This window comes from Rhipicephalus microplus, chromosome 3 (genome assembly GCF_043290135.1).
Source record: "Rhipicephalus microplus isolate Deutch F79 chromosome 3, USDA_Rmic, whole genome shotgun sequence".
Classification (NCBI taxonomy): Eukaryota; Metazoa; Arthropoda; class Arachnida; order Ixodida; family Ixodidae; genus Rhipicephalus; species Rhipicephalus microplus.
In genome coordinates, this window is record NC_134702.1 from 64,223,233 (window position 1) to 64,250,376 (window position 27,144).

The following is a 27,144-nucleotide window of genomic DNA, read 5'->3' on the forward strand; positions in this document are numbered from 1 at the left end:
TGTTGCTAAATTCAAAGATCTCAAATTCAATAGAGTAATAAAATTATTGTTTCAATGAATTTAATCTCAAAGCTCTACATCCTGTTGATGAGAGTTTTGTTACGTGTTCGAAGCGCAGCTGTAGATGAAGCTATTAGAAATGAGAACGATCTTGAGTATTCACCGCGGAAATTTGGGCTAGTTGGCGAGTGTAGAACTGCTGCATCTCATTGGCATGGAGAGTGTACTTAATTTCGTCGCCGGAAAATCATGGGGCCCATCCGTGCACTCCATGTTGCTGCTTTATACGGCCCTCTTTCTCAAAATTTTCCGGTACAGCCTTCCTGTACTGTCGAACACGTGCGAGACTAACATTCGTACACTACAGAGCGTACAAGCCCAAGCACTTCAGACATGTCTTGACCTTCCAAGATGCTCATCGATAGTGACAACTATTGCTATCGCAAAAGAACAGCCGGTCACAACGCATATCACTGTCACAACGCATATCACAACGCATCGCACATTGGGCATTTATCACGGCTACCGTCACATCATTTAGCGTCTTTGACAGCGCGGAGGCTCTATAATTCGTTCTGTGGTATTGTGACAAAACATCAGGACATATTAACATCGGTCTTCAAACTTGCGACGCATCCAGCAGCTACGTTATGGAGTATCTGTCAACCTGACGTGCGCTAATCAGTTCCTGGAATCGTTAAGAAGGCACGCATGTCACCGCTAGCCCTGAAGCAATTGACTTTGCGACTGTTGGACAAAAGGTACTTCGGCCGCATACATGTTTACACCGATGGCTCCACTAATTCCAACAGCTCTACAGGAGCAGTGATTGTTCCATCTGAAAATGTGTTGCTTCAGTACAAGTTCTCTCACACCACGACGTCGACAGCAGCAGAGCTCGAAGCGCTTCAAGGTGCAGTAAAATACATTTTTCGGCAGCAACCAAACCAATGGGACATGTTTTGTGACTCGAGATCAGCCTTAGAGACACTACGGTTGGCTATGCAGCACGGGTTACACGAACAATCAGTATATCAGATAAGGCACGACTACCACAAAGCGCTCAAGGAAGGTCACGATATTGTATTTCAGTGGTTGCCGAGTCATTGCGGAATCGACGGCAATGGCCGCGCGGATAAAACTGCTTGATCGGTTCATGACCAACACCTGCGTAAGTCCATACCACTCTTGAGAACGGACGTTGCAAGGCTACTACAATCACTTGCTCACCGTATCACTCTCCTACAATGGAATACACCGGGTTTTTCCGACACGCACCTGTATTCGATCGACCCAAACTTGCAACTTCGTTCGCCATCCGGGCTCCCACGATGCGCTGAAACTTTACTGTGTCCATGAGGTTGGGCGTGGCATTTACGAATTCGTACTCTCGTCTCCTTGGAATGGCGAGCACTTCGGCATGCAAAATCTGTGCCTGCGAGGAAACGCTCGAGCACATCCTATGCCATTGCCCAGCATACAAGTCTGAACGGCGTATTATGGAAGCCAAGCTCTGCCAGCTGGATTCACGGCCGCTTACAGAAGAGCAGATCCTGGGACCTTGGCCGACGGTTTCCCATACGCGCACAGCCACGAAAGCCCTCTTGTACTTCTTAAGGACCACCATAATTCACACCACTTGTGAAAGAACAGTGTGAGACAGCGCTGCGTAGTCTCGAGATGACTATTCATCCTTCTCTTCCTTACTCCTTTTCTATCTCTTTCCTTTCTATTATTCTACGTTTCCCCCACCCCAAGTGTAAGGTAGCCAACCGAGCCAAGCTTGGTTAACCTCCCTGCCTTTCTTCTCTATTTATCTCTGTCTCTCTGCATCTTAGCAAGCGCAACGAAACAAGCACACAAAAAAGAGACACACGTCATATTTACGTGTCTTTCTTTTGTATATGTGCTGAACTTCACAAGATCTTGAGCGCTCTTCTATACCCTACGACACTTGTTCTAAGCATGATTTCGTAACCTAAAAAACAATACCAAATGCTAGTCATTTCGTGTTGTATCTCACTCACATGAAATCATACTGTAAGCACAGTGCAGCTCCTTGAAGCTTGAAAAATTTCAAACTTCCAGGAGCACCCGAATCATACGCTAGAACCAGACCAGATGCATAGCACTGCTATACATATACTGTTATTGTATCACATATATCTGGCGAACACAGATGTATCATTCAATAAAAAAAAACCCTTTAATTTCATTGAGCATATGAAAGTCTGAGCCAGAGCGCCTCTCATATTCATATGATGGTTTCGGGATGTTACACCCCACATATCAATCAAACTTTGAACGAGATATTTTACATTTTAAATCACCTCCTCACTTCTGGGAAAACAGTCCGCCCTATACATAAGTAACTCCGAAGTAGTTGAGATTGCAACTACATGGTCCCACTGGAACCTACAGCACTGGTGAACCTGCAGTAATTTGTTGGCGATTTGACTCAAAAAACAATTGCCAGAGTAAAATTAACCGTGGATTCTTTTAACAGCGGCGGGGCTTAACTATATGATGATATGAAATGTCAGAGTAGACTGGTCATAAAGGTCTATTGGGAAGATGAATCGAAAGGCTAGATATTTCTGAGTGCCTATAGTGTACCATTGCTGGAAAAGCAGGAACGCTTTACTGCCATCTCATCAAAACTGGTCCAAACTTTCGCTCTTTATGGTATATATGTCTGATAGCTTTGAAAGAGAGTGCGAACGTATGGCAGCTTCATCGGAGAATTTCGTGTCCATTTACCACATCCCGCTTTGACTGTCCAAAAGTCCTTGTGCGACCAGCGCAGAGTTCTCGGCGTCAAAAGAAAAGTAAGAGTGAGGGAGCATTCACTTCGATGCAAAAGTTTTTCAGAAGAAACAAATTATCAAGATCCTAACGTTCGATGACAGTGGTAGGTCACGCTGTGAAGTTTACGTTCTGTCTTATCCAGTCGAGGTAGGAGTCCGTCCGCGTGTACACTCCTGGGAAGTTCGGACTTGCGCACGAGTGGCCGAACGAGACGATGCCCACCAGGGTCCACCTTTTGTTGCTGTCCAGCACCATGAGGGGTCCGCCGGAGTCGCCCTACGGGTACACAGGAAAATCGAACTTTTCATTATCGTGTTTCACTGGGTCATTATACAGAAAGCTGCAGCCACTTGAAGCGTATAGGCTCTGCGTGTTTTTTTTTTTTTTTGGCTGCTCGGCGTTTTTGCGAGTCTTACGCTGATCCATTCTCACGGTTATCAAGGATTGAAAGTGCCCCAGCAAAACGGTTAGGCGAATCCCTGGCTCCCGTCACCCACTATCATTGTAACAATACTTAGTGCACGTTTTTGTGTATACCCTTACGCAAACGTGACTTCAAACGTTCCTTTGGTGTCACTTATTACGCCTTGTTTTTCTAAATTTATAAGCACACCTTTAGTGTTCTAGATTGCAGAGTGATAGATCGGGCTAGTTGGTATATGGTGGTTCACAATTGCTGCGGATGATAAGACGAGGATGATAAGACGAGGACTTATCATCCTCGTCTTATCATCCTCGGAGGCGCTGCGGATGATAAGACGAGGACAATACACGAACCACGGGAAATCGGTGCGCAGAATTTAAATAGAAAGTCAATTGACGTTCAACAATACTAATTGTGAATATTTATATTTGCAATGCAATAATTTGCACCAAATGAACGTGAGGCAACGATACAGCATGGCATCCGTCATTCCAGCGGCAAAAATTTCGTGCTTACAGCATTTTCCTGTATATAGCCAGCATAATATTAGAGTTTCCAGCAAACCTGCTTCAAGGAAATTTCATGCCCCATCAGATGCTACAACTGGAATAGACCACTCAAACAGTTTGCCTCCATAGCGAAAGTTGCGCGCAACGTGTATCGCGCAGTTGTCTGATGTATATCTAAATTTACTTTCTGAATTAGGTGAGCTATTTCGATCATTTTCAAGTGTTGAACTTGGATTGTCGCGTTTCAATAGTGTTTCGGCAAAGGTTGTAAGCTGTCGAAAGCCTAAGAGTACTCGCCTGGCATGCGTCGACGCCGCCTTCCTTGCGGCCAGCGCAGAGCTGTTGCGGTGTTATGCCTCGGTCGATGTGCTGTGAGTTGAGAGGGTCGTAGACCTTCTTGCACTCCGAGTTCGACCATATGGGCAGCGACACCTCACGAAGTTCCTTGCTGCTGGGCCCACCTGTGCAGCAAGGTATGCAATGAGGAAATGATGAAAGAATGCATCGTGGTCGATCCTTTCAGCGGCGGCGAAGAACTGATATGGCGGCCGAAAGATCAAGGAACTTTGAAAAAATTTAACGACAGAAAGAGAGAGAAAGCTTAATGGTATGTCTGCATATTTGGCGACAGACAGGCCTGTCTTGTTACTACCAGTGAGGCATGACAGAAGGTTAGTGAAGTAAGAACAAAGAGGCGCATATATTAGCATATTCGCACGCTATAACTCAACCACCACAGAGCTAATGTCACAGCTTCACTGAGGCGTAATTGTTGCGAGGCACACTTTTTTGGTTCCACTTCTGATATTGGACACTGTGAAAGTCTGAGAACATCTCACAGCTCAGATTGCGAGTCATGTTGCATATATAACACATTTTTAAAGACAATTTTCATCAACCTGATCGATGCTGTTAAAAAGTTTCTGGAAATGAAGATGGAGTATTCCAAGTCTGTTTTAACACCACCTTTGGCGGGCTGAACAATTTAACTTTACTTACGCCATATCACGTGCAAGTGACACGAATCGGCAATTCTATTCATTCAGCCGAAAAAGATTCACCACCATCAGTATTAAATATTAGTCTTTGCTTGATAACACTAAGTATTGGACTAGTTGGTATTGTATTATGAAATGGAAAGAGTGCAATTTTTTACACAGAACAAAAAAAAATCGACGGGGACAAACGCTTGCTTGTGTCGTTTTATTTTGTCTTGTGTGGAAACAAAAATCACGCTGTTTCTATTTCTTTACTTGAATTCCACCCCTTGTTGCTCGGCATACATACGCCACTTTGTGCCCCTGCAAGCGAGTGTGTTCATCGTTAGTGGAAGTTCAAGTTATCAGCGAGAAAAGGAAATTTCGATTTTACATTATTATCCATGTACATCCAATAAGAAATGTGCAACAAAGCAATAATTTGTTTAGTTTATGGCGAGGAGCTTCACCCACAGGAACCAAGGACCCTGATCTCTCTTGAAAACCGTTGTGAACTGACAGCAAAAAGCTAACTTCACAAATGATAGCCATGTCTCCACCACAACCTTCCGATTAGGTAAAGTATTGATAACCCAACTCATGAATATTACGTTTCACCTCGTCGTCAGTAACCAAAACTAGCCCTCGGGATGGACATAGACGGTCACAGGGGTACAAAGTGGCAATGCTTGTACAGCCATCAGCACCTTTAACTTGAACACTCCAACGCGTGGCCTCGGCTCGCTTGTACTGAGGTCAGCGCTACCAAGCGTTGAAAATGACATGATTGCTGCAGTTAGCGATAGATGTAGCGCGCGTCGGTTTCACTAGTAGATTTCTGTTTCTATGCCGCCTGACCGGCGGGTTGAATGCATAGAGTTTCCTAACATACACTAGAGGGAACTCTGGCGCTAGTGTCTATGGTAGCTGCAACGCATGGCGCTTCAGCGAGCATGGGAACGATGGGTAGTACACATATTTGTTTTATTTTCGTACTTCTGGCCTGCTTCTGGATCCGTGTGTGTTTGTGTGGCTTGGAGCTGTTTTTTAACAAAAACATAAATTAGCGAATGTTCACCGTTTGTGCTTCACAACCTTATTCTTTTAGGCTTAACATTTCAAATCAAGTCACTAAGTTCAAAAGAGTTCGTTCTTTCTATCAAAACAAAACCATAACCAGCAATAAACGAAGCCGAAAGTACGATTTGCCACCCGCAAGTACGAAGACTAGGCAAATGTGTGCACTACACATCAATCCCATGGTCGCTGAACGATCGCAGCGCCAGAGTCCCTTCGAGTTAATTTTAGGAATCTCTATGGTCGAATGAACTCACTTCACATCCCGCTTTCGCCACGTCTTTCTCTTGGCTACGTTATCGCGCGCACCCATGGCGTTCATTGTCTTAAACTTATCTCAACAATGAAGCATTACGTGTGTCAGATTACGCATCTTTCGTGTTTGAATTCGCAGTCACTGTTCAAAAGTAATCACATGTATAAAAAGCAGAGCAAACGCGTGTTCAAGGCGTAGTAAAAGTTACGCAATAAATCTGAAATGCCGTGCGGGCGTTGTTCATGTTCTGATTCAATGATTTTTGACTGCATTAATTGAACTGTTCTCGCAGTTTCAAGTGTCCCTTCCTGTTCGGTTCGCGCCGCACGGCAGATGTGGTCTTGGAGCACAACATTTGTGCGGGTAGCAATATCTGGGGTTCAGCGTCCCATAACCACGATTTGATCATAAGATGGCAGTTTAACCTTTTAGGCAATAACTATATATACGCACGAAAATTGCTTTTTTTGCGTTGCATTCATGCGTCTTTCTTGCTGAGAACATGCGTAAACATTCCACACCATACGACATCTTCCGTGCAGTGTGGAGCACACAGAAAGGCACACTCTAATTTGCGAGAACAGTTCAATTGACGCTGTGTGAAAATTTTCAATTCAGAACATCAACAAAGCCACCGCATTTGACATTTATCTATTGTGAAACATTTACAAACGCCATGAACATACGTTTGCCCTGCTATTTACAGATGCGATTCCTCGCTGCAAATTCAAACTCGTAAGGTGCTCAAGCTGTCGCACGCAATGGTTCATTGTCCAGATAAGCATACAACGATGAACTCCATGGGCCCGCGCGATAACGCAGCCATGAGCGAAACTTGGCGAAAACGCGATGCGAAGTTAGTGCATTCGACCCACCGGTCAGGCAGACTGGAAACGGAAGTTTACTAGTAAAAACGACGCGTGCTACATCTATCGTTCAATGCAGCAAGTATATCATGTTCAACGCTCGGCGGCGCTGACCTCAGTTAAAGTGAGCCGAGGCCACGCATCTGAGTGCTTTAGTTAATGCTGTGGACGGCTGTACATTGAATGGGACACAATGCGATTCAAGCGAGGAGTAATTTTTATATGCACACATTGTCAAGAATCGTGCCGAGCAGATTTACACCACCTCGTTTAGGTTTGCTCCACTTTCTCGCGAAGACGAACACACATACCACACCTGTCACGCGACAACATAAGAAGCTTAGGCTAGTGCTAAAGAGTAACGATGATGCTCAAAAAGCGACCTATGCTTATAATAATGACTTGTTTTGAGCGGTCTAGAAGAGGTCCAACAACTCGGGCTATAGTGACTCTTTGAACGTCTACCACAATGGATGAACGTGAACTGGTGTTATTTTAATGGGCTCGCGCTGTTCATCTAACAATGCATTCCTCCCATATTCCCAAACTGCAGCCCAGAGACCTCATTTTAAAAAAAATAACGGTGCCATTCATTTATTAACATTGCTTATGTCCACACTTCTTCTGTGGGAAGACTAAGGCTGCTAACTCACGTAAAGGCACGCATCGGACGATGCAGCTGCTGAACTCGGTCACATACTTGACGCTGTTAAGTCTGCGTTATATTCAAGCATGTTTGTTCAACGTCGTTTCAAGTGTCGAGAAGTGCTGCTGGGAATGTTTTGCTGTTTATTTAGGAGCAAAGCTCCTTCAAGCAGAGGCTTGTCCGTTGGTGGCGTTTGCTTGCGCCGTATCCCATGATCACGATGGCTCTGATTAAAATGACTATAATGATCACAGACAACGACCGGCTTTTGCAATATATTTGATACGCTCTACGGTGCATTTCGTACGACTGAAAACAACCAACAACCTCCAGTGGAACGTAACCAGACCTTGTCTTTGCTATTTTCAGGCCAGATCCGATGCCACAGAGCAGCATTAATGAAGACAAAACGAAATTCGCTATACTCAATTGAACATAGCATTTAAGACCAATAAACCTTGCACATCACTGTACACCACTTTGTCACTCATTTACATCCTTGAGTGGTCAATCGCATGGGCGATTTACGGCAACACCAAACGATACCACTGCTTCACCCACTATTAATTATCCACTTTGTGAATCCACTGTGTTTTTTTTTCCTCTTTTTTATACGCAACAAGCCCTCTTAGAGGGAAAACTCTTAGAGGGCTAAGTTTTCCCTCTTAGGGGGAAAACTTAGCGCAAGAAGTTCGAGAGTGCTGCGCGGCACCTACCGAATTTTGTGGAACCCCATCCGATGACGTACGCTTCTTGGTCGGCCAGGGCTCGACTGGTGAATGACGGGGTGGGCAGGCAGATGGGCATGAAGGGCCGCAGCAGGTCACGGTTGAAGCGCACCGCCGCGATGTCGTAGTAGTGCGAGTAGCTGTTGTACTTCTCGTGGATGATGATCTTCTCCACGATGCGCTCCAGAGTGAATCCCGGCCTTGGGGAGAAGAACACCACGCGGTAGTTCTGCGCGCGCCTGCGTTTGGTGTGATAACGTTTCGTTTGTTAGAAAAAAAAAAGAAGCCGCCCGACATTTCATTCTAGTGAACTTTTGCGATGTGCCTCCAGAGCCAAAAATAAAACGGCGCACGAACCCCGTTGTGCTAATTTTCTTCGCTGGCGAAAGCTTTCTCTTCTCTTTATTCGAGTCCATTGGGACAGAAGTGTAACACGCAGAGACAAAAGATATTGTTTTATAACAATCCGTCCTCTTTTCCCTATCGTCGCTTCTAACCCCCATAAAATTATCTGCTTACTTGCTTTTGAGGCCGATTGGCTCTTTGGGAGCATTGCATAATGAATTCTTATTTTTTATTATATGTTTTGCAATATAAAAAGCAGACGCTTTCAGCTTCCGGACACAACAATTAGATTTTCTGACCACGAGAAGCTTACTGCTGCACATTAAACTTTTCCAAAAGAACGCAATCTCCAAGGTGCTCAGTTCGACATAGCTTCCGTTCTCGACATTTTTGACGCACGGTTCACCAAGAGCGGCTTAAAATTAGGGCCTGCAAAAATGGCTGTTAGTATTAGTCAGCTTATACCCCTTTCATTTTATACATGTTAAACTTCTTTGGCGTAGAATTGCTTCCGAAAGTGTCGATGTGGTATCTTTTAATATTTTTCTATCAAAGCCTGTAGTTATGTTGATATAAGAAATTCGTCGTTTTTTTTTTTTGCACCAGTGCCCTTTTTGTTATTTAATTTCAACATAAAGTAGATGTAGTGATTCAGTTAATATTTCATGCTACATGCAGCGTAATTTTTTGCTTTATACGAAGACGATGGTATTCCATTGAGGCATATAAAGTAAACACCGAAAAAAACGTGCATCTTCTTCATATAGCTGTAGAAACACGTATTGCGATCTTGCTTGTTTAGTTATATTGCGCCCGTTTTACGTGGCACGTTGGTACCGGTGAAACTGCTACAATATGTTGCCTAGCTATTCCACTTGTGTGCTATCTGAAAAACAATAGAATCAACAAGACACTTACTCTGGTATGGGACTGAAGCAATGCGCAGCGGTGATCATGTACCGGGCGCTGATGAGACTGCCACCACAGAGGAATTTGTAGGTTATTTCGTCGGGATTCAGAACTTCAAGTTTTGCCTGTAGCAAAGGAAACACAGCAATAATAAGGTCACTTATATTATTTTGCTCGTATACAGACATGCTTTACGCATCAATGTAGTTTTATTGTTCCGAACGATCTATTCTTCAAATAGCCAAATCCCCAGTAGATAATATTCGCTGTATAGTTTCAAGCGTTTCAATTACAATTTTCTCTCTTCGCTTCATGATGATCGTGCAGTATGGGCTTCAGCTAACATGATTCTGTGCACTTTATTGCGATGAAGTGCACGGACTTTTACGACATACTCGCATTTACACTTCGGGGACGTTTGTTTTCATTTCAGTGTCGAAATACCTGTTTTGAATGACGACCACTTGTGAAAGTCTATACGCTATAAGCCCCTACCTTTGTGATCCACAGTGTCGCTAACCTTTGTTAGGTATTTAGCAGATGAAAAATGCTGTACATTTGTACGAGATGTATTTTTGCATAATCAAGAAGTAGAGAAGGCTTAAGTGACCGTACCACAAATATCTACCTAGATTGTGCTTATTGATGCGAAAACAAACTAGAATATTAATGTGGCTTCATGAAAAGAAAGCAACGTCTTTCCATTGTTCATCTCATGCACTTAGAAGCATTCAGTCAAGGCTTTAAGAAGTTGACATGAAGATCGTGGAGCTTTTAGACTAGCCTGTGACTAGCAGGTGGCAGTTGTCTGTCTAGAAACCCTAGTGTGATCACATGCAACAGACACTTGAAAGCCTTGAGGAGCAAAGTTGGGAGGTAACAATAAACAGATATGTGCGGGAGAAAAACGGGCTGTTCACATCTGGGAAATAGAGGAAGAACGTGTGGTAAAGAAAAGCTATGCGAGAGCGAATACATTTACAGATTTTGCCTTTACAGAAGAAATGGATTTTGAAGAAAGATATCTAATAAAGAATCAAACGTTTTTGAAGTGTGTAAAAAATCCTACCAACCTGCCGTCATCCCTGAAAACCTAGCACCTCTACTGAGCTATAGATAAAAACAAGAGAAAATTGCAAGATTATATAACGGCGCAGTGCCATGTGGTATTGTGGGATAAATGGTGTGCCTAACGTTAGAAGAATGAAAGATGAATGCGTAAGTTAAGGAACACGGGTGCGTAGCAGATGACGTAGTCGAGACTGAGATGAAGCAGTGGAGTTGGGCCGACTGTGGAATACTAGTTGATTAGCTAAGCATTGTTAAATCGAAACAATAACATATGTACAAAAGGAAGGGAAGCGTAGCAGCCGGTGGCAGATAATTACTTGGGGCGATGAACTTAGAAATGTCACGAGACATAAGATGACTCCGACTCGACAGCAGCACGAGATTTAATCAGAAATATGTGAATAAAAAAACGCCTTCATATTCCAGCTGTCATACATAATAAGCCGATGGGGATGAGGATAATTAGGACGACGGTATTTGTTAATCAGACATGTCATCCTCGCAATTTATTTCATAACTCAGCTCGCTTTCGCAAACTTTCGTTTGATTCTTACGGAAACAGAGATGGCAATCTTTGATAATATTGCTGGATATGTTATCCTGATTTATCACCTGACTTGCACTCCAGGTGCCGTGTGATGACTGGATATACACAAGATACAACTCATACACACATAAAGAAGCAATAAAGCCACAAAGGCACGGTGTTTAATTATCACAGGCACTTGTCCGCACAACTATTCTCTAGCGTGAAGAAGTTGTGCGTACAAGTATACAACTTGCAAAGAAAGGAAGAGCGCAACTGCGAGACAAAAAGGCATCCCGGGAAAACGCCGGCGGTGTAGACGAAAACAAAGGTGACAGAAGAGAAAAACAGCGTCTTACGCAAGATTTTCTTTTGCAGCGCCGGAAAAGAAAAGCGAAGCGAAAGAAGCAAGCGAGACGCAACGCAAGCCTATGATGCAGCGCTAAGCGGCCGTGGCGTTTCGGCGAAACGGTTGCACCGCCAGATCCGGTCACTTCCTCGCGCATACCATCCATGGCCAGCTACGGTGTGACGTCACGTTGCCGCCCACGATGAAAGGCACCGTCTGGTAGTCGCTCGTCTTGTCTTCCGCAAACGCGAGGCTCCGGACTCCGCACACTGTGTGTAGAGAAGAAAAGGCAATTGAAGGAAACGAATACTCACTGCCACGTGAGACAACCGCACGCATAAAAGTTATTGTGCCTTTTAGAGATTCACTTCCTCGCGCCTGAGCTGGACACTGGACGACGACAGGCTGAGACAAGAGGCTGTATGAACGTTAGGATGACATTTAGATGTGAGCGAATGTCTTTATACAGCCGCGCCTGTACGTTAACGTGTATGGTGACTTACGAACTCAATTATTCGTCGTTGTTTGAAAAAATCAAAGAACACTCTTATATTTCATTGCATAAAACCGCCTCTGTGCGGTAGTCGAGGATTCTACTACAGAGCTGCGCGGGTGCTAGAAAAACAGGTGCTATTTTGCTCAAGGAATAATGTATATATTGTGGTATAGGAACCGGAGTAGTATAGGAACCGGGCGTTACACAACGCGAATAGCTCAATGTGTCTGGCGTTGATTGCTTTCAAGTCGTTAGAACGGGCTCTGTCATAACTCTCCATCGTTCCGCCTCGGTGCTCTAGTGGCTAAGGTACTCGGCTGCTGACCCGAAGGTCACGGGATTGAATCCCGGCTGCGTTGGCTGCATTTTCGATGGAGGCGAAAATGCTGTAGGCTTGGGCGCTGAGATTTGGGTGCATGTTAAAGAACCCCAGGTGGTCGAAATTTCCGGAGCCCTCCACTACGGCGTCTCTCTTAATTACATGGTGTTGTTTGGACGTTAAAGCTGACATATCAATTTGTCAATCAATCAGTCACTTAATCAATGATTCTCCATCATCATCAGCCACAGCAAAAACTGCACACTATTCCTCACTGATGTGTACCGTGGCTTTCTGCAGAATGATGAAAAAAGGCGTAGTGGGTCTTTTCCTATACTTTTCGAAAACTGCGATGATTCATGACCTACCTTTGATGTGTACTTGTGCTTAGTTGCCCCAAGAAAGTCTACTACGGCATTTAGAAAGACCACTCTTCCAGTTGTCGCTGTGACTGGGCTGCGTGTTTTGCACAGGCCTGACATGACTCTTCCGCGCAGGCCAGGCGCTTTTAGAGCGGCACTCTTAGAAGCGCGTGGCAAAATGTCCGCCGTCCGCTGAATAAACTCCGCGCCGTTCTCCTAGCCACGCGTGCGCCGAGTAGCTGTTTCAACTCAAGGTTAAGCTGTGCATGGGGAACAAAAACTGTCATCATCGTAATCAGTCTCCTTCTGGTGCGTTGCGTGCACTCGCTTGTTGACCTCTTTCTAATATCCTTATCTGAGAACACGTGCGCTGTCAAAAGTGTAAGGGCTAGTTTGTGATCCCTGTCATTCATTTCGGTAGCGCGAAAAATACAACCAGCGCGCGCACATGCGCTGATTTTACTGGTGGAGAATGCAATAATTCGAATGGGTAAGATAACGAACTTAGACAGAGAAAAAGCAAGATAACAACAGACCAGGAAAAGAAAAAATACACAAAAATACAAAAGAATGAGAGCAAAACAGGAAAATGATAAAGAAAGAGAAAATCAAAGAAAGAAAGAAAGAGCGAGAGAGAGAAAGAAAGCATATATCGCAGCGGCGTATAGTACAGCATGGCGAGGAGGGGGAAAGGGAACTAAGGAGTAAGGAGAAAGTAGAGAGATTGCGAAGCATAGGATAGCTATCCATAACAGCTCGTCAACGTGCGGGGAAGGGAAGGGAAGGTGAGTAACAAGGAAAGGAGGGGCACTCGCCACCAGCTCCACATGTTTGTCTGTATTCGCACCACTAGTGGTAGTAGCTATGGTATTAACTGCTTCTTTTAATTTGCATGGTGGAAATACGAAGCAGACACCTAAACGCAAATATTGAAGACATTTTCATTAGGTCGTAGTCGCTGGGGTAGCTAGGGAGGGGTTCGTTCCCACATGGGGTCTGTGACACTCCTCCTCCAAAATTTCAGGGGTGAAGCTCCTTAGGCCGTGGATCATTCCCTTCTCTGTATGTAGTGTGTAGCCACCTGACTTGCGCAATATGTGGTGTTGTGTCTATACGTGCTTGAGAATAATATAACTAGATAGCGTTAGTGGTTTTCAGACTATCTTCACGGAGTGAATGATATTGAGTGGGGGGAAGCGTCTTTCCGTCCGTCCGTGTGTCCAACTGTCTGTGCGTTCTTTCGTTAGCCTGTTCGTCCATCCATCCGTTCGCCCGTGCGTCCATGCTTCCGTCCATTTGTGCGCCCGTACGTTCTTTGCGTGAGCCCGTCCGTCCGTCTGTGCCTCTGGCTGTCAGTCTAGACGCACGGAATGATGGACGCATAGACAGATGGAAGGAAGCTTCGCCCCACTCATCGTCATTCACTCCGTGGATACCATGTAAATTTTTTTTCCGATAACATATGCTACCCCCACTTTGACGCCCGACCACATCTGCTTGCCCGGTCCCCATTTCAGATGAAAGGGGTGCCACCTTCCTCCCCCAAAATATTTCTTCTTACGCCCCTGCTCGCAGTCTTTTAGTTAAAGAATTAAATGCAAAGTTGATTTGTATTTTGCAGTACTTTTAATCGAACTGTTATGAATAAAGCTATTCGAATAGGTGGCAAAACTTTGCAATATAAGTTGATTGAGCAGGGAGGCTTTGGCCGATTAGCTAAGCAGGGCGTGCACTCAAGTAATTGGCTTAATATACGGTGGGAGATTGTTATTACGTTGTTCGTATGAATAATTTTTTTCTAAACACATCATATGTTGAGTTCTGCACGTATGCATCTACAATCGGGACGGCTCTATGCTCTCCCATAGTATAGTACCAGGTACTCTAAATCGTTAACAACTATTTTCAAACACTCGGCGAACATTTGTCCTGAACACATGCTTCGTAGAAATTGTTGCCTTTGGCATAATTTTTGTCGACGTGGCCTCATCAAGTGTGAGGCCCAAAGGACGGCTTTCAGCTCTCCCATAGTAGAGTACCGAGTACTCCAAGTCGTTGACCACTTCTTCTAAACACACCGCGAATAGCTTTGCGCACGCAGTAGATGTGGTACGCTGCAAGCGAAGCCTGCTGCAACGCACTCGCGGGCTTGCTCTTTTTGCTAGGGGGTTGTCCCTCGTTGTTGCATCGGTGTGTAAGCTAATGTTCATCGCTACCGCTAGAGGTGCAGCTGTGCTCTTGAGCGCGTGCTCTCGGTGCCACTCTCGCCCATGTTCTAGTTTGGCAGGAGACCTCTAGGTGGCAGCGCCAATATATAGCGTTCTAGAGTTACTGTATATGCTACATTTAGGTAGTAGAGTTACGCCACTGTTTTCCGAGCGCCGCTCACCCTGCTTTTGACGATTACAGCAACGCAATTGGTCGAGCGTCATCAAGTGGTCATAGGTGGTTCAAATGCACTGCGCAGAAGCCAACACTACGGCACTGCGCAGAAGCCAACACTCCAGAGCCCTCCACTACGGCGTCTCTCATAATCAAAATGGTGGTTTTGGGACGTTAAACCCCACTAATCAATCAATCAACCTACCACATTGTATGGGCATGCCAGCTCAATCCTTTTTCACCCCCGAACCCAAATCTAACAAGAGAGGACTCGAATTGATTGATTGATTGACTTGTGGGGTTTAACGTCCCAAAACCACCATATGATTATGAGAGACGCCGTAGTGGAGGACTCCGGGAATTTCGACCACCTGGGGTTCTTTAACGTGCACCCAAATCTGAGCACACGGGCCTACAACATTTCCGCCTCCATCGGAAATGCAGCCGCCGCAGCCGGGATTCGAACCCGCGCCCTGCGGGTCAGCAGCCGAGTACCTTAGCCACTAGACCACCGCGGCGGGGCGAGAGGACTCGGAGGCAGCCCTGCTCTGTTGCCAGGACCTTGTGACCCAACGAGACATGGTCCAGCGTGCCAGGACAGCGGCAACGACCAATGACGTCTCTCACTAGGAACTCCACCTAGTACTGCAGGGAAGCTGACCCACTAGAAGCTGGTCTCCCTGGCAACCTTTGTGTTTAGAAAAAATTGTTTAACGATTTCGAGTACTTCGTACTCAACTATGGGGGAGCATTGAGCCGTCCCGCTGTCCGTACCTCAGTTGCCACCTTTGTGTTTACAAAAAGTTGTTAACGATTTAGAGTACTAGTGTGTTTAGAAAAAGTGGGTAACAATTTAGAGTACTAGGTACTCTACTAAGGGAGAACTTAAAGCCGTCCCTCTACCCCGGTATCCATGGGCTATAAGACCACAAGACACTTTGTATTTAGTGGCGAAGCTATTTATAGCGGCAACCGTTCGTCCCTCGTAGTCGTAGTGTGTAACGATTGTTACATTTTGACCTCCAAGGTGGCGCCGGTGGGAGATTTCTTCTGTACGTGGTTGAACAATAAAAAATAGTGCCCAATGTGCATGCCAATGGCTGTTAATGGGGAATGAGAGACAGGAGCATTCGGCTTTTAGTGAACGCGCACGCTGCGACCCCCATTAGCAGTCATTGGCTTGTACATTGAGCACTATCTGACAAGAAAGGATTGCTACGTTATACTCGCTTGGTGTAACCTCCTTAGCTTTAGAAAGGTTTAGCGAGCGTTGAGCAGGAGTGCCATGAATACAGTGAACTAGTATATACCATGAACTCGAGGTGGTTAAAGGTGGAAAGTAGATACGAAGCGTAAGCCGTAAGAAAGTAAAAGCCGAATTCTCCTGTCTCTCATTTCCCATTAGCAGCCATTGGCATGTACATTGAGCCCTATCTGACAGGAAAAAATGGCAGCATATCCACGGAGTGAATGATGGGGAGTGGGGCGAAGCATTCGTCCGTCCATTCGTTCTTGCTTCCGTCCGTTCCTGCATACGTCTGTGTAACCGTCCATGCAACCATCCACCCGTCCGTACGTGCGTTCGTTCATGCATCCGCTCCCGCGTCCGTACATGCGTCCATCCGTCCGTGCAGCCATCCGTGCGTCCGTCCATGTATCTGTCTGTGTGTCCATTCGTACACCTATTCAGCACTCAAAGTACCACCATCTCGCATCTTTTCTTCATATATTATCCATATAGAAGCACCGCCATCTAGCGGACATTTCAAAGACTAAACGGGAGGTGGCACATGCACACTTTCTTACGGCTTGCGCTTCGGGTTTACTTCCCACCTTTAACCACCTCGAGTTCATGGTATATACTAGTTCACTGTATTCATGGCTATGCGGGCCAACCCTCGCTAAACCTTTCTAAAACCAAGGAGGTTACACCCACCGAGTATAACGTAGCAACCCTTTCTTGTCAGATCGCGCTCAATGTACATGCCAATAGCTGCTAATGGGGATCGCAGCGTGCGCGTTACCTAAAGGCCGAATGCTCCTGTCTCTCATTCCCCCTTGGCAGCCATTAACATGTGCATTGAGCACTAGCTTTTATTGTTCAACAACGCACAGAAGAAATCTCTCACCGAAACCACCTTGGAGGTCAAAATCGTAAGGACCGCTATTTCGGGTATGTGCCACTGGTGGTTACGAACTACGAGAGACGCACAAGCCACGCCATAAGGAGCTTCGCCCCTAAAAGGTTGCTACGTTATACTCTCTGGGCGTAACCTCCTTGGTTTTAGAAATGTTTAGCGAGTGTTGGGCCGCAGTGCCATGAATACAGCGAAGTAGTATATACAATGAACTCGAGGTGGTTAAAGGTGGGAAGTAGACCTTAAGCGCAAGCCGTCAGAAAGTGTGCCTGTGCCACCTCTCGTTTAGTCCTTGGAATGTCCGCTGGAGGGCGGTGCTTCTATATGGAGTATATAGGATGAAAAGATGCGAGATGGTGGTGCTTGGAGCGTTGAATAGATGGACGAATGGACACACAGACAGATGCATGGATGGACGCATGAACGGACGCAGGGACGGACAACGTTACTAGATAGCTTCAGTTGTAAAACTCTCCCCATGCGCCGTGCGCCGTCGGCGTCTCCTCTTTCTCGGCGTGCCGCGAGAGGGCGGGACCGCCGCATTTTGCTCTACCCGGCCGCTGCTCATCGCGTGCAACGGCGCTTCTCCCAACGCCGCTTCGGCCTTCTCATGACGCACGATAGCATCAAAGATTACTCGCTACCCGTCAAGTTGTCCGCGTCCAGACTACATCTAGGCCAGAGTACTTTCCAGTAGCTGCTCAGAATCGCTTAATGTGGGGCAGAAAAGCCGTCCGTTACGGCTCATTGCATTGCTTTCTACAACAGGTCAGCCGAAGCGCATCGTAGTTGGCGCGCGCTTGCGTCGGCTGCTCGCCGGCAGTCAACCATGAGCGTTCTTCCGAATTTTATAAAAAATCACGAAACCACTCATTTTGTTTCCAGACAAAGAAGCAAGGTCACCATTGGAGCTACGTCATTTGTTCTTTTCAGCAATTTATTGGTTTTCACAGTGCACACTTTACGGCAGACACAAAGTAGAAAAATATTTGCAACGTTTTTTTTTTAAATTTACAATCAACTCCACACCTTTTTTGCTTGAGGTGAATATTGCTTCAATATACCAAAGCATGTTAAGAAAAACAAAGTAAGTAATGAATAGATACATGCAAGCATTTTTATTTACAAATCAACTCCACATCTTTTTTGCTTACGGTGAATATGGCTACAAAATACGAAATCATGTTGACAGAAAAAAAGTAATGAATAGATGCATGTATGCAAGGTTTTTTTTTTTCATTTACAACAAACTCTACAACTTTGCCAGCGTGCTTACAGCAGCTTAGCGAGTTTGCGCGCCCACTTGACCTGCACATTCAAGGCACGCTCTCGCTGAAGGAATCTGGAATAGAAATGCATGCGCGTCACCAAAAAAAAAAAAACCTCCTTATCCGGTGAAAGCTCCTTATCCGCACGCGGTATGGCCTTATTCCGAAGCGAGCGAAGCGTCGCATCTTTGGGAGCCGAGAAGAAGTGCCTGTCCGTGTTGTTCTTGTTGCTGCTGTAGCCACTGGTACACCCGGGAACGAAGCAGGTCGGCATTGTCGGCCTCAGCCTCACATGCAGAGGCCCACAGCAATGAAATACAGTCGCTGGAAAATCACTAAATGTGCCACTCGAACGGCATCGCTCATTCAGCACTTCTGAAAACGACCGCGCGAACATGAAACGCCGGAGACCGGGGCACCGAATGCGCCGGCTACTGCGGCGCATAAGCGAAACCGCCTGCGAGCGCCCCGGCAACCGAGCCGGTTGCGACTGCAGCGCCACAGAGAGAAAGATCGGTGGCGGTTCCGGGCAGCGCCGGCCAGTTTTACAACTGAAAATAATCTAGTAACGTTGGGGACGGACGCACGAACAGGCGCACGCACGGACGGGCGGATGGACGCATGGATGGTCACACAGACGGACGTATGGACGGACGGAAGCAAGAACGAATGGACGGACGAATGCTTTGCCCCATTCTCCATTATTCACTCCGTGGATAAGCTGCCAATTTTTTTTCATGTCCATGTAACTGAAGTCTGTTTTATGATTCTCGTAAACACATGCCTAGCAAGCAAAGTATGTTGAACTGCTATTGATGTTACCCGTCTATAATATACTAAAATAGTCTAACTATACAGGTCGCCGAAAGGTTTCTACAATTCAAGCACTTTTACTATTGACGTGTGGGAGATCTTTGCCAGAACACTGGAAAGAAGCCCAATGGTTACACGAGGTTTAGTGACCTTCAGTCTCAATAACTGTCGAAATTGAGCGTGTGACTTTCTTTAATAACGACAGCAATAGTTCAGATGGCAGGCATCTGTGAATATAGAATAATTGCAGGTGTTTAGCGAAAACTGTAGAAGATTTCTCGCATAAAATGTTTTCGCACTTTCGTGGTGCCTTTCAGTTAGAACTCTAATTATACTCACGTGGCTGCAAATCTCGCAAGTTTGGGCTCTGCGATGATCCTCCGTCCGTGGAAACGTCCTCGGGTTGTTCCTCTGGTTCGTTCGGGTCGTACGGAAGAGGCGGCGGGGGTCTCTGTACCGGTGGAGGCCGCTGTTGCGGTGGTGGATTTTGGTACTGATCTTCTGGTGGCGGAGGCCGTTGTGGTGGTCTTTCTTCGGGAGGTGGCCTGTGGTGAGGTTTCGGCGGTGGTGGGCGGCCTTCAGGACCGTAGTCTCCAGGACCTGGGTCGGGATAACCACCACGTGGAGGACCACGTCCTCCACGACCTTCGTGGGCGTCATAGTAGTCCCAATCCTCACCTCCAGGGGGACCACCGTGCGGACCACCATGAGGACGACCATGAGGACCACCATGAGGTCCACCGGGAGGACCGCCGTGAGGTCCACCATGAGGTCCACCGTGAGGACCACCGTGGGGCCCACCGTGGGGCCCACCTCCTCCTTTTCTTCCTTTACCATGTCCCCTTTTTGCGTGGCCAGGTGGGACCCCACCGTGGCCAGGAGGAATGAAGCCTCCACCTTGCCATGGCGGCATTCGGGGTAACCCTGGTTTCAATGACAAAAAAGAAAATATCATCACGTTGCGCCTGGTCATGGAGTAATAATTCTAAACAGACATGGCACCAGCGTTACCGTCACCACTACCACCCGAATGATTGCTATAGGCGTGCACTCAAAAAGTGTTTAAGCCGGCCAGTTCAAGCATGACTTCAAAAGGAATCCATTTGACTACCGCTGGTGGGCACAAGTTGCAAAGGAGTCACATGCGAACGCGAGAGCACCAGTGTCAGACCGTGGTGTCCTGGCTGACAGTTCGGGGAGCGATTCCTCGCTCTCTCTTTTGGAACGCACTGCGCCCTCTTCTCACTTCTTGACAGCTCCTATTGTATCATGTCGCACATGAAGCAGAGCAATGTAAAACAGAATCAGAAATCAAGACAGTATCGTGGTACAAAGCTCGATGCATTCCGAATTTAATGACGTGAAGGATGTAGCCAAAACCCACTACATGTTTCTTTAATTATTGCATTGTTAATGACATCGTGTTATCACCCGCTTAGATTCCCATTAGGCATACTTCAACCAAGCCGCTTACTACAATTGGTTACCATTTCTATAAAAGAATAATTGATTCCTTACTGCTCATGGAAACGAGGTTTGGCGGTTTAATCTAATTCGTCGGAATTCACATAATAATTCCAAAAGAAAGGCATGCATATATATGTCAGATCTTGTTTGAGCACCTCACGCAGCGTATACATGCACTGTTCGAAGGGGCCCTGCAACACTCTTTCCATTAGCCACGGAATGGCTTCAGTAAAGCATCTTGTTGCCTCACTAATGGACCACCGCATTTTTTTGTTTTTTTAGAATCCTTCCAGTGCAAGCGGGACCATCAAGCTTTGTCGCACGATACAATTGCTTTCTCGGTTCCCTCGTCCCGGCGAAAGCACTGGAAACTAAGCAGGAAAGAATGACATCAGGATGGAAGTGCGTCACGCACACTTGTGACTTTTAGCACTTCTCTCTCTCTTTTTTTCGATTGTGCGGCTCTTCAGTGCGATCGCGCGCGTACGCGCGGTACACGTGGGAGACTTACGTGGTGGCCCTAGTAACTCCCGAGCACGCCATGCTCAATCAAGCCAGTGATGTAACACTTGGAGCTGTGGCGCAATATTTTTAGAGCATATAGCGTCAATTGTTGAGACAAGCGAAAGAAATTTTTAGCTGACCTTGAGAGTTTACTGTAAATGTCAGGCCGTGTACTGCGCTATAATATTTTAGCTCGCGTGTTCACAGTAGCCTCGGCTGGCTGCCTGATCAGTGGCGTCTTCTGTCCATGCTCAAAAAGTGTTGCAGGGCACTTTTAGTGATCAAAGCCAAGTGATTCTCTGACAATGTTACTACAACCACCTCATGCTATACTACAAACATCACCACAAAGCGAAAGCTGAAGTGCCTAGAAGCAGAAAGGGAAAGCGTCACGAGAAGCCCACAACCGACACAAACACAAGGCCGAGGCGCCCACACAGCAGCCGTAGCGAATGAGAAGCTGGTCGAGAAAAATTTCTTCTCGCAGTGCACCTACTTTCCTCCTTCTCATCCTTCACATCTTCTTCGTCTTCCTCCTCAGGGTGCAGTCCCTTCTTGAACGAAAGCACAAGCTTCGGTTGTGCACCAGGCCTGACGTCCTGCGCACCCTGGCCGGGTTTTTGGGATCTTTCCGGCCTGTTGATCTCCTGTTCGGCCTCGTCTTGTACGGTAGCCACACCGTCGGAGATCCCAAGGACCCCCGGAATGATGGAGTGAGCACCGCCAACCACTCCGTACGGCTGCTGTGCGGGCGCTCCAGGCTGGCCCACTCGTCCATTGCCTCCGAGTGGAATTACTTGGGGTCCGGGTGCCGTCGGGTTCACTGGCTGCACTGCGCCAGCTAGAAGCTTCATTATCGCTTCGTGCAAACCCGGTGGAACCGGAGCTCCCGGAGGCAGGGGGCTTCCGGAGACCCATGAGATCGCCGGTCCCGACGGTTGAAGTCGACGATCGGTCACCTGGTGGCTAGTAACGACCCTTCCCGATGAGTCTGTGTACCAGGACTGCTGGTAGGTACCCGTTTGAGTCTGGTACTGGGGGAATCCGACGGGAATGGCGGGTGACGCCTGTCGCACCAACCGATAGGGTAATACGCGCGTGCGCTTGACCCGTGATTTTAACTCACTGTTCTTCCTCGGCTCGGTGGCGGCCGGCGGGGGTTCGTCGTCGCTGTAGAGATCCGCTGAGCGCTCTACTCTGGTAGCTGGTTGCCTTTCATTTTTCTGTGCTTTCCGTAGGCCTGCGGTGGGGAGAGAGATAAGATATCGTCGTAAACAGTCGTGGTAAAAGAATGAGAAAACAAGATAGAGAGGAAAGGCAGAAATTCTAGCCAGTTCAGAAAAACTGGTTTGCTACCCTACGATGGGAAAAAACACAGAGGAGTTTGAAAGCTAGAGGTGAAGAGAAAGAGAGAGGGGGAACTCACAAAATTCGCACTTATCGCAGTCGCACTATCGGTATTGATTTAAACAACCGGTGCATGCCTGTTGACTTCAAGAAATTCAGCAAAGCCTTTGTCGCCTTCATCCGCGATCACCTATGCCAGGCGTCGGCAATTTTTAGTGGCGTAGGGCCAAGTTCAGTGACGCCGACGCAGTCAGGGGGCCGGACGTCACACCGGAAGAAGGTGGGGGGGGGGGGGGGGCACGTTGCAGGCAAAGCACAAAATTTCGCAATAATGTGCAAATCTGGATTAGAAATCATGTTACTTTTCGTCCAGTATGCCACGAACTTGCACTCAAACATAGGTTGCAAGAATTGGTCAGCAGACTCGCTTATCATACGACTCGCTCAGACTCAGATCGGACCGTGTGTTTGAGTCTGAGTCTAAGTTTTGTGAAAGTTATTTGGTGGACTTGAGTCCGCGTGATTCAGGATGAAAAAGCACTCAGTCTGAGCTCAGGTGAGCCTGGTTGAGAAAAGTCTTCATGAGTACAAGTGAACCCTCATAACAGAACATATTCCTTGAGTGAGGCTCAGTGAGCTTCAGTTTTTTTTTTTGCCAACCTATGGCTGTCAACGAAAATTCCATTTTAGGTCAAGAATCTCACGCCAGCCTTCAAAATGAAAGTAATTGAGGAAGGGGAGAGGGGGTTTTCGTCTGGCCGGAAACCGCAAAATGAAGCCCGGTGGGACACAGGTCACTCACCCCTGGCCTACGCGGTTGAATTGCGAATTGAGAGGGGGAGTTTATTGAAATGAAACAAAAGTGAATAGAAAGACAATAACATCTCCACGTTGATATCTCTACTGATAGAAGTATGTGATGTATTCCTCAACTTGTACCTGCCCAGTTATGCTTGTGAATTTCCTCATAAGTAGCTGAATAGAATGCGTCCACCATTAGGTGGCTAAGTGACTGTTCAGTCAGAAGTTAGTTAATTGAGCGTCACTTACTCTCCTCCGTTTCAGCAGCAGTAGACGACTGGCAGCACGTGATGAGGGCAACGCCCACGACAATGATAATAAATAGGTGTTGGGTGAACAACATGACTGCTGGAAAGAAAGAAAAATAGAGCCACATATTAGAATGAAATGAACGCATCGCGCCATTTAACAATATCCAAGAGACAAAAGACAAAAACTCGAGTACGTACGATTGCATAAGGAAAGAACAGAAAGGAAAAGCAGGGATGTTAAACAGTCTAAAAGGACCTGTACCAGCGGACATGGATAGGGGAGTTTGAAGATGGAGCGCGCATGGGTACAATAGTACATGGCTGAAAATATAGGGTGGTGATTTTAGATTAGGGTAAGGAGACTGTGCATTTCTTGGGCACACGGGCTACTTTTGAAAGGAAAAAAGTAATCAAGAAAAACCAGAGACAAAGTAGGGGGGTTAACCAGGCACATGCCTGATTGACTACTACGCTGGCGGAATGAGAAAGGAGAGTAAAAAGATTATATAGAGAGAGGGAGAGCCACTTTCGTAAAATAATAAGCATACACAAGGGGGTAGCATATGTCGCGTCTGCAGTTGCTGTAAATGCTAACGTGAAAATGCTTTCACTGAAGGGTGTTTCGAAAACGTTGTCAAGGAAAATACGATCGACGAATTGCAAATGGTAACGCCAGATTGACGGCCTCCTTTGTTTATCTGAGGCCGTTTTTTCTTCCCTCCAAAGTGAACAATTCGTGAGTGGTCAGTTTTTTTTTTACATTGCGGTAGAAATACGAAATGCCGGAAAGAAGATTCCCTTGTGATTTTGCAGCCGCACATCGTGTTTGAAGTCATGATACCTCCAGTTTCTACTTCATAGAACGCATCTTCTTAAGGACCCAGCTTTGTGCGTTAATGCCATAGTATCAGAACCCTGTATGCTCAGAATATTTCTGCAGAAAACTGATGGTACAAAACATTCGAACTCTCGAAGAAGCGACAGACTTTCACAATAAGGTTTCTGCTATGATGTGGCACGTGAAGCTGTCATAGAGCACGCCTCTTTTATCGCTACGCCGCATTACTGTTGGGATTTGCATGCGAAGGGACTACATGTTCTTGCATACATGAAAAAAAAATGTAGGGGACCCGAAAGCGTTGCCTTTAGGAGCTGAACGCAATAGCGACATCCTATACCTAGGGCGTATTTCAAACACTTAATGCATAAAACCATTTCGTATACCACGCATTATTAGTGCAATATTTCATGTTGCATTGTGAAGCATGTATGCAGGACCCATGTGTTTGTAAAGCATGGAAGCTACTTTTTCTGCATTTCTAAGCAGAGGAAGTTCTTTTCACTGTTTTCACAAGCAGAGGCGTAGCCGTGTGGTGGAACATCCGCTTGCAACGCAAAAGACCCGGGTTTCATCCCCATTCGGACCCAAACAGCCTTGGTTCGGTCCCCACTCTGCTCCAGAATTTTTCATTATTTATCCTTTTTAACTGCATCGTTCTGGATTTTTTGGTCACGCATAAGATGATGATTTTTCGCTCACAACCAACGATGCTGACGCCGACACCGGAATTCCTGCGAAACGAGCTCTTTAACGTTAGAAGTGTCGCTCGTTTTTCCAAGACAGCGCTTTTCGTCGCGATGAGGTAGCTTCCCATTACTGGAAAAGAAACCCGAATAAAGAGATAAGGGCTGCACTGCACCCTATACCCCACACTCTGCTCTCTGATTAACGCACTGCGATAGAAAAAACAAAACAGACAGTGGCCGTAATTGCACTGCAAGGACAATTACGAAATGCAGGAGACGAATGACCATCTTCCAAGTCCCTAGAGTTGGTGTACATCTCTCCATGGTCTACTCTGACGGTTCCATCCATTAGCGACTGAGACATCTGCAGTCGGCGCCATTTTTTCTTCCTTTCCCGCTTCGTCGCCCTCGCACAGAAAGGCGGTGTTCAAGGCTCGCATAGAGAGAAAACAACCAACCAGCCATAGGCCTCCAACATCATCCTTGGGGCGTATTCTGAGATGTCCGAGGAAAGTACGGTGTTAATATCGCAGTCGAGACACGTAGTAAATGCAGCATGCAACGCTTTACAGAAGAGAGAAGGTAATGAATGACCGCCGAGAGGTGCATCTACGGAATGTCCGGTGCCAAGAGAAATAAGGGCAGTTTCTTTGCGTGAGCTTGCAGTATCTAAATTCTTGTTTGCCGTATATGTTGAGTATTATTTCTATTCTCATTCTCGTCTTGGTTGAAATCAAGCCAGAAATTAACGCAGTAGTTAGGAAAACGTTTCATCATATCTTTGTTTCCCAGACAAATACGGTAGTTATGAGGGTGGAGGCAATCGTATGGAAAGCTGTTTGGCTTATAGCCGTATATTTGTTTAGAAAATGTGTTTTGTATCTAATGGGAGTCAATGATCATAGCATATCTACGGAGTGAATGATGATGAGTAGGGTGAAACGCTGGATGGTTTCGTCACTAAGCCATGGTTCAACCATGGCTTAGTGACGAAAGGTGGTTAGTAAGGTGGTTCAACCTGCGAATATCGCCAACTACATCGTCAAAGACGTCACAAGCACGGTATATATTCATAAAAGAAGTTTTATTATTCGTAAGTGGTTGCTATACGTCGCTCCCGTTCCCCTTTCATTTTAAAAACTTTATTGTCGGTGAAGTCGTGGATCGGTATGGGCCGTAGTGGAATGTTGGCAAGGATGAAAACAGTGGGCAGTTTGCAATGGTGCAACTATAGGCGGTCACGTACCAACAAGGGATGGACAGACCCACGGCTTCAGGTGCTTCGCCCCCTAAAAATTCGGATGGGGCGTAGGCCCGGTGTACTATTTCTGGCTATGCTACTGGGGCACACTGGGCGAAGCTTGTGCTTGAGCTCAGAAGGCAAATGCTTAACGCCCATTCCGTGTGGTTGTGAGCGTGTAGCACCCTAAGTGTTTTCCCGTTTTCCGTGCATGAGAACGTGGGTGACGTTTCTATAGGAAAGAGCTTTGTATGTCGGTTGAAATAGTGCCGTGCAGTTTGAGGGTGCACGTTTAACATGTGCAGTACATTCAAGCGATTGTACGCTATGAAGAAGCAATAGAAGAAACCGCAAAAAAAAAAACTTTTTGCTGTGCCTTAGTATTCAAACGTTTGCTCGTGATTCTACCCTTCTCACTTCAGTTTGATGCATACAGATTCCTTGACTAAAGTTTCATAGTCGGTTGTCTAAACGCCGATGGAATAAAGCTGCTTCGCAGCAGAACTGGTAGAAATGGACTAGACGAGGTTACATATCAATCGCTTCATGGCAAACCAATCAGAACAGAACAGAACAGAACCTTTCTTTTAAATGGTCGCCATGAATTATCAGTCTATAGATCGCAGTTTGACCTATAAAATGAGAGACACAGCTGCGTATTTCACTAAGCGAGCTACAGGAACTTTGGGGCAAAGCCCAATGAATGAGGGAAACATTTTCGCGTAATCGACAATACAC

General features: G+C 46.3%; 1 protein-coding gene across 4 annotated transcripts in view; it reads right to left on the reverse strand.

The window, feature by feature from the left end:
* Positions 1-2,863: 2,863 nt before the first annotated feature.
* Positions 2,864-27,144, reverse strand: part of LOC119174054 (uncharacterized) — a 49,593-nt gene continuing 25,312 nt past the window's right edge. Inside the window, exons 2-10 of one of the 4 annotated variants that reach the window (XM_075889657.1) lie at positions 23,638-23,736; positions 21,737-22,480; positions 19,948-20,193; positions 19,609-19,869; positions 11,651-11,760; positions 9,555-9,670; positions 8,280-8,530; positions 4,039-4,202; positions 2,864-3,084 (exon numbers count right to left, since the gene is read on the reverse strand). In XM_075889657.1, coding sequence (XP_075745772.1) covers positions 2,917-3,084; positions 4,039-4,202; positions 8,280-8,530; positions 9,555-9,670; positions 11,651-11,760; positions 19,609-19,869; positions 19,948-20,193; positions 21,737-22,480; positions 23,638-23,731 — 2,154 coding nt within the window. In that variant the 5' untranslated portion in view covers positions 23,732-23,736 and the 3' untranslated portion in view covers positions 2,864-2,916. Of the gene's footprint in view, positions 3,085-4,038; positions 4,203-8,279; positions 8,531-9,554; positions 9,671-11,650; positions 11,761-19,608; positions 20,194-21,736; positions 22,481-23,637; positions 23,737-27,144 lie in introns of all 4 variants that reach the window. The other 3 variants (XM_075889656.1, XM_075889658.1, XM_075889655.1) reach the window with 3 other exon arrangements.